Genomic DNA, 8,328 nt, shown 5'->3' with positions numbered 1-8,328 from the left:
GGGTAATCCTTTTCCAAGGCAGCAACAAATCAGCTTCTGCTCTTCCTGTTTTGACAGAGTGAGTCGGTCTTGTAGAAGACCTTGCAATGACATGTCGTATATATCTTGTAGAACCCTAGAGATGAGGACCTCGCGGGTCTTTGTGTCTCGTGGATCATCTGTGAGTCTGCCCTGCAGTTTTTCTATGCACCAGTCTCGAATGGTGACGTACAGGCTGGTCTGGGTGGTGGTGATCTTGATCTTGTCTTGATCGATGTAGAAAAGTGTTGCCACGAACAATAGATTTAATGGCAGGCCGAGGTAATCCTTCCAGCCAATGTGTTTCATGAGGTACTCAAGCCTCTCAGGGTCTTTGTCCCCCTTGTCTGGGAAGCTGTTGTAATGCTTCATGACAAAATGAATTCTTTGTTCATGGCTAACACTTTTCATCTCCATGTCCCACACCTCATAACCATCAGGTAATTTGGCCAGGAAGTCTTGCACTGTTTCGGGACGCGATGTGCAGACGAGTGTGAAGCCTGGCGAGTATTTCGATATGTAGAGGATGTCCTTCACAAGGCTGTGTGATGGAGTGCCTGGCGACAGTTCGTCCAGGCCGTCAATCAGGAAGAGAACTTTGCTTTGTTGTAGGAGGGGGATGAGGTGTTCGTCCATCACAGCAAAATGGTTTGGGAGGATCACTTTGAGGAAGTTCTGGAGAGATGGGCCTTCATTATCGCGGCACAAGACACGCACCACGATGTCGTACTCGTCCAGGTGTTTGATGGTGCAGGCGCCGGGCTCCTGAAGCCACTCTGAGACAAGGAAGGTGAGCAGGGTCGTTTTGCCGCTTCCTGCCACGCCCCTGATCAGGATGAGCTGTGGCTTGGCGCCGTGCGTGGGCGGCGTGGCCGATGAGGATGTGGACGGCTGTGGATTCTGTCCCGCGCGGCGCGTCACCGTCAGCACGTCGCAAGTGTCGATGTCTCGCCTCTGTTGGAGGTGTCCTCTTCCTTCCACGAGGGACATCTTGCAGAAAATGTCCTGGATGTGATGATGGTGTTTTGGGGAGTCGGTAAGGAAGGACAGAGGATCAAAGGTTTGCACTCGATCATAGGATGTTTTGAGGTGGGTCTGACTGTCTCTCAGAAATTCTTGGTGCATGATACTGAAATAATCTTTTAAAATTTCTTTCTCCATTCCTGTTTTTCTGAAGGTATCAGTGACCTGCCGGGCGTTGTCCTGCACGGGTGTCACCTCTGCGTCAGGAATGCAGTATTTGGTCTTGGCTGCGGCGAGGACTCGGATAAAGAGGTGTTCTAACTCGTTGACTTTGTGCTGGTACTCTGCCTCGCTGAAAGATTTCACTTCATGAAAGAGTTCATTCCGCTCATCCTTGATTTTCGTTACCAATCCCTCCAGGGTGTTCTGGTTCCCCCATTCGGGATCGCCATCTCTCGCCAGGCCTTCGCACGTCAGCTTTATTGCTTTGTACAATAAAGTCAAATCAAAGTTGTCCCATAAAGGGAAGCGTTGTGCTTGGCGGCGGTCGGTGTGGTTCACTGCTGCTTTCTTTTGTTTTTTACTCATCCTTCCATAGTTGGCTGTCGAGCCTTGAGGGAGGTTGTCAAGGTAGTCAGTGAGGGACTGGCCCGGCGGCGTGGCGGGGGCGTTCAGCGCGCCGCGCTTCAACACGAAGGTCAAGACGTCCTTGCCTGCGTTCTCCATGAGACAGATAAGCTTAATGCGACGGACGCAAACTTTCGGAGCGGCGGCCATGGTGGAGGGCTTGGGACGGCAGTTCCTCTCGCCAGCAGCCTGCAAAGAAATTTCCCGAGTGAGGAGCAGGGCAGGAGAGACGTGGCCTGCAAGGCTGAGTGCGGGAGGGAGGGAGTTGAGCCTTGAAGTGGCCGGCGTGAGCACCGGGATGTGGGGACAAGACAAAGGGGTGGATGGGAGTAAGAGACACTGTGGCACACGGCATGGCACGTGTGTTGTGGCCAAACCATTTGACAAGACAACACGAGGCAAGACTTGACTGTGTGTGTGTGTGTGTGTGTGTGTGCAAGTAAGTAAGTAAGTCAGTCAGTCAGTAAGTAAGTAGTTAAGTAAATAAGCAGGTAAGCAAACCTGTATTGGTGAGCACAATACAAAGTATTTCAAGGTGTACATACAATACACAGTCACGTGAGCCGAGGCTCTCTGACGGTGTATTGTACAGTAGAGCAGAGGGCAGGAGTGCAAACAAATTATAATGTACAACAACATAATGAACTGTACTGTACAGCGACAGTACCTCGCCGCTACAGAGAAGCTAAACACTAATACAAGTGTCTCACACTAACTTAAATAATAATAAAATAATGATGATAATAACAATAACAACAAGGATAGTGATAACAATAATACTAATAACAACAACAAATGCGATGACTGCAATAAATAGCATCAAAATCACAGCTTTTGTTGATGAAGTGGTTACTTTTGATGACTGCAATAAATAGCATCAAAATCACAGCTTTTGTTGATGAAGTGGTTACTTTTGATGACTGCAATAAATAGCATCAAAATCACAGCTTTTGTTGATGAAGTGGTTACTTTTGATGACTGCAATAAATAGCATCAAAATCACAGCTTTTGTTGATGAAGTGGTTACTTTTTAACCTGTTGTTTGTTTGAACATTTTATCAGTTGTAAGAAGAACTTTGTCTATCAAGAGGCAAACTGTTCACAACAGTTTTGGTCCAACTTGTCACACTGTTTGTGAATAATATTGTTGTCAGTATTGCACAAATAAGGTTAACGTTGTTACTTCTCGTGTGAGAAACATTTTCTGCCAATTTGAATACTGCATTATGTCCAAGATTTTGATGTATTAATAATAATGTGAAGTACTTATGAATGAAGGGAGACGGGAGGGAGGAAGGCGTGAGGCGGGAGGTGCCTGTGGGGAGAGACACACTGTGCTTCATGCTCTTACATTTATACTCCACAAGCACAAGTCTGTACCTGTGTACATCTATCTATCTGTATCTATCTGTATAAACAGAGAGACAGACAGACAGACAGACAGAGAGAGAGAGAGAGAGAGAGAGAGAGAGAGAGAGAGAGAGAGAGAGAGAGAGAGAGAGAGAGAGAGAGAGAGAGAGAGAACGAGAGAGAGTCATCCAAAAATGTACTCACTGTTTGACTCGCTATAATTCATTGAATGTATTTTTTTTTCAGAAACAGTTGGGCAAAATAGTAATGTCAGAAGTAAGAGTAAGCTGTGAAGGAAGAACATCTGTCATAAAGTGTTACTGGAGGCACGAAAATGTCAAAGAAGTGCAAAGACAATTCAGAAGACACTTTGACAGGGATCCACCAAGGTGACTCGCCATTGCTCGCATCACAGCTACGTTTGTACCAGATGAAATTGTTCACGACCTTCATAAGCAGGCGTGTGTAGTAGTAGTTGTAATAGTAGTAGTAGTAGTAGTAGTAGTTGTAGTAGTAGTAGTAGTAGTAGTAGTAGTAGTAGTAGTAGTAGTAGTAGTAGTAGAAAAAGTAGTAGTAGTTGTGGTAGAGGTAGTATTCGCGATTTCTCACTACTACTACTTTTACTACTACTACTACTACTACTACTACTACTACTACTACTACTACTACTACTACTACTATTGCTGCTACTACGACTATATGAATATTAATGTTATTGCCTTAAGAATTGTTGCTAAAACAGCTGCAGTAGTAGCATTAATATTAGTAATAGTAGTAGTAATAATAGTAGTAGTAATAGTAGTAATAATAGTACTAGTAGTAGTTCTTGTTCTTATATTGTTACTATGATTGCTATCAATAATATAACACACACACAATAGTAGTAGTAGTAGTACTAGTAGTAGTAATAGTAGTAGTAAGAGTGAAGTAATAGTAATTTTAATAATTTAGTATAATTTCATTATTAATTAATTTTATTTATTTAATTTATTTATTTCATATTATTTATTTTATTTATTTTTTTTTTTTGTGGATATGAGTGTGTTCGTTGGTTGAACAAGTCCCTGTATATTAGGTAGACCTTTGTGTGTCGCTCAAGTACCGAACGGCCTGGAAACACTGAGCCAAAGGGACGCCGCTCAGTCTGCAGCCAGTGTGGCGGCGTATCTTGTGTGGTGCGCGTGTGTATCGCATTGTGTTCCTCCTCAAAGACTTAGTGGTGGTCAAGATAACCAGGATTGGCCAAGCCCTCCCTGAAGTGTGCTACCAGTAGTGTACCAGGTGTGTTGAGTAGCCGCCAGGTGTACAGCCACACGTGTGTTGTGTACATGTGCATGTTGTGTACAGAAAGACCTCCTGCTGGTGTTTTGTTAGTCCCATCATGCCGCTGGCCCGGGAAACTACACTTGCCACCTTCTCAGACAGACGCCATCTTGTTGTGTCAGTCCGTGATTCCTCCTCCCCCCACCCCTACCTCACTCCCCACCACCCGCCAGCCACTCCTTCCCGTGCCACTTCCTCCAGCAGCAGCTTCTGGCCGCCCAAAAGCCAGCAGCACCTTCAGGGCCACTACCTGCCAGCACGCCTTCCTGTCCTTATCTTCTCCCCCTCCCTCCCCCCACTTCCCTTAACCCACTCCTTCCAAACACCCATTCGCCACCCACTCCTGCCAGGCCCCTACCAGCAACCCACTCCTTCCCACTCCCCGCCTGCCAGCCGCCCCTTCCCGCCCCCCACCCACCAACCACTCCTTCCGGCCCCCACCCGCCTCACGCTCCTTTCCCCTTTCCGCCGCCCACACACGAGGTGCTCTCCTCGCTCCCTCCCCCCCACTCATGACGTCACGGACGGCGGTGACAGTGACTGGCTGGTGTGAACCGCACCTCACACTCGCTCTACATAAATGCTGCTACTACTACTGCTACTGCTGCTACTTCTACCGCTACTACTACTACTGCTACTAGTACTACTACTATTACTACTACTACAATTACTAGTGCTACTACAATTCTGTTACTACTATTATTACTACTGCTACTACTACTATTACTACTACTGCTGCTGCTACTATTAATACTACTACTACTACTACTATTACTACTACAACTACTAGTACTACTACTACTACTACATACTACTTCTACTACTACTATAATTACTACAGCTACTATGCTTACTTCTGTTACTATTACTACTTATACTAGTACTCGTTCTACTTCTACTACTGCTACTAATACAAATATTAGCTCTACTACTACTACTACTACTAATACTACTACTACTACTACGACTACTATTACTACTACTCTACTACTACTACTACTACTATTATTATGATTACTGTTACTACTACTACTTCTATTAGTATTACTACGACTATTAATATTACGACTACTTTTAGTACTATTATGAATATTACTACTATTACTACTACTACTATAATTACTTTCACGAGTACTGTTACTACTGTTTCTATTACTACTACTACTACTACTACTACTACTACTACTACTAGTTCCTTGCAACCCTCTCTGTCTTTTACTATGCTTACTTCTGTTAACTGTTACTACCTGCCGAAACGATAATTACTCCCAGTGAGGTGTGCAGCACTGTTCAGGGGGTGCTGTGAACTTATCATTAAACTCAGCTGTGACCTCACTGAACGTTTCCCTTTGTGTCTCACAACACAAGGGGGCAGTCACAGCCTGCCCTCTAAAGACAACTCTCTTCCTCCACACAAAACTACAAGCACCTAATAACACACACACCCTTCACTCTAAAATTTTAAAATCATCATGGCAACTCCTATTCCAGCCTCGGAGTCCCCATCTGGGGAGGGGACCATAAATGTCCCCAGGTCGGACTGCCTTTCTATCGACGACCCTAAGTGTCTTGACACGCCCCTCAACTTTTTCTTCATTAACTTGTGCAACATTCGCGGTCTAAGATCTAATTTTCAATCTGTAGAACACCACCTCTCCTCTTCTAAACCTCATCTTCTTTTCCTTTTCCTTTTCCTCACTGAAACTCAGGTGTCTGAGGCAACTGACAGTAGCCCCTTTTCTGTTCCCTCCTACTTTCTCTATCCTCATTTTCGATCCAAAGCTGGATGGTGCGTTTATGTGCACAATGACTTAACCTGCTCTCGTGCCCACGCTCTTGAATCTTCCGAGTTTTCCACCATCTGGCTACGACTACAGAGTCATTCTCATACTAAATTTATCTGTGCTGTATACCTCTCTCGTAACTCCTTTGATTATAAGAAATTCTTTGACTACTTAACTTCCAAAGTGGAGCACATTCTGACTCTCTTCCCTTTTGCAGAGATCTCCATTCTTGGAGACTTCAATGTTCACCACCAGCTTTGGCTTTCCTCTTTCTTCACTGACCATCCTGGTGAACTAGCCTACAACTTTGCTATCCTCCATGACCTAGAGCAATTGGTGCGACACCCTACTCGTATTCCTGACCGTCTTGGAGATACTCCCAACATTCTTGACCTTTTCCTGACCTCTAATCCTTTTGGTTATGCTGTCACCCTTTCTTCTCCATTGCACTCCTCCGATCACAATCTCATATCTTTATCTTGTCCTATCGCTCCAATCCCTCCTCAGGATCCCCCTAAGCGAAGGTGCCTCTGGCGTTTTGCCTCTGCTAGTTGGGGGGACCTGAGGAGGTATTTTGCTGATTTTCCTTGGAATGACTACTGCTTCCGTGTCAGAGACCCGTCTTTGTGTGCTGAGCGCATAACAGAGGTGATAGTGTCTGGCATGGAGGCGTACATTCCTCACTCTTTTTCTCGTCCTAAACCTTCTAAACCTTGGTTTAACACAGCTTGTTCTCGTGCTATACATGATAGAGAGGTGGCCCACAAAAGGTACTTAAGCCTTCCATCACCAGAATCTCATGCACTTTATATTTCTGCCCGGAACCATACCAAGTCTGTTCTCCAACTAGCCAAAAAATCCCTCATTCACAGAAAATGTCAAAACCTTTCAAGATCTAATTCCCCCGTGATTTCTGTTATTTAGCCAAAAATATTTCCAATAACTTTGCTACTTCTTCTTTCCCTCCTCTATTTCAATCAGATGGCACCACTGCTATCACTTATTTTTCTAAAGCGGAACTCTTCGCTCAAACCTTTGCTAAAAATTCTACCTTAGACGATTCTGGGCTTGTTCCTCCCTCTCCTCCACCCTCTGACTACTTCATGCCACGTATTAAAATTCTTCGCAATGATGTTTTCCATGCCCTCGCTGGCCTAAACCCTCGGAAGGCTTATGGACCTGATGGGGTCTCTCCTATTGTTTTCCGGAACTGTGCCTCCGTGCTTGCACCTTGCCTAGTCAAACTCTTTCAGCTCTGTCTGTCAACATCTACCTTTCCTTCTTGCTGGAAGTTTGCCTGCATTCAACCTGTTCCTAAAAAGGGTAACCGTTCTAATCCCTCAAACTACCGTCCTATTGCTTTAATTTCGTGCCTATCTAAAGTTTTTGAATCTATCCTCAACAGGAAGATTCTTAAACATCTATCACTTCACAACCTTGTATCTGATCGCCAGTATGGGTTCCGTCAAGGCCGCTCTACTGGTGATCTTCCGACTTTCCTTACTGAGTCTTGGTCATCCTCTTTTAGAGATTTTGGTGAAACTTTTGCTGTTGCCTTGGACATATCAAAAGCTTTTGATAGAGTCTGGCACAAAGCTTTTAATTCCAAACTACCCTCCTACGGCTTCTATCCTTCTCTCTGTAACTTCATCTCAAGTTTCCTTTCTGACCGTTCTATTACTGCTGTGGTAGACGGTCACTGTTCTTCTATTAAATCTATTAACAGTGGTGTTCTTCAGGGTTCTCTCCTGTCACCTCCCTTCTTATTATTCATTAATGATCTTCTAAACCAAACTTCTTGTCCTATCCACTCGTACGGTGATGATACCACCCTGCACTTTTCCACGTTTTATCATAGACGTCCAACCCTTCAGGAGGTAAACATATCACACAGGGAAGCCACAGAATGCTTGACTTCTGATCTTTGTAAAATTTCTGATTGCGGCAGGGCAAACTTGGTATTGTTCAATGCCTCAAAAACTCAATTCCTCCATCTATCAACTCGACACAACTTCCAGACAACTATCCGCTCTTCTTCAATGACACTCAACTGTCCCCTTCTTATACACTGAACATCCTCGGTCTGTCCTTTACTTATAATCTGAACTGGAAACTTCACATCTCATCTCTAGCTAAAACAGCTTCTATGAAGTTAGGTGTTCTTAGACGTCTCCGCATGTTTTTCTCACCTCTCCAGCTGCTAACTCTGTACAAGGGCCTTATCCGTCCGTGTATGGAATATGCTTCACATGACTGGGGAGGT

The 8,328-nt window shown here is 44.6% G+C and overlaps 2 protein-coding genes across 2 annotated transcripts in view; one reads left to right on the top strand and one right to left on the bottom strand.

Moving 5' to 3' along the window:
* The window catches only part of LOC135095166 (uncharacterized), a 96,740-nt gene that overhangs the window by 6,739 nt on the left and 81,673 nt on the right, over positions 1–8,328 (top strand). Inside the window, exon 2 of the mRNA XM_063995955.1 lies at positions 3,205–3,419. The gene's annotated coding sequence lies outside the window, so the exon portion shown is untranslated. The remainder of the gene's footprint in view (positions 1–3,204; positions 3,420–8,328) is intronic.
* Positions 1–8,328, bottom strand: part of LOC135095165 (uncharacterized) — a 30,388-nt gene that overhangs the window by 16,728 nt on the left and 5,332 nt on the right. Inside the window, exon 2 of the mRNA XM_063995954.1 lies at positions 1–1,797. This exon is cut by the window's left edge and continues 276 nt beyond it. Within this exon, the coding sequence (XP_063852024.1) occupies positions 1–1,758 (1,758 nt within the window). The 5' untranslated portion in view covers positions 1,759–1,797. The remainder of the gene's footprint in view (positions 1,798–8,328) is intronic.

This window comes from Scylla paramamosain, chromosome 48 (assembly GCF_035594125.1).
Source record: "Scylla paramamosain isolate STU-SP2022 chromosome 48, ASM3559412v1, whole genome shotgun sequence".
Lineage (NCBI taxonomy): Eukaryota > Metazoa > Arthropoda > Malacostraca > Decapoda > Portunidae > Scylla > Scylla paramamosain.
This window is presented reverse-complemented; position numbering and strand designations above follow the sequence as displayed.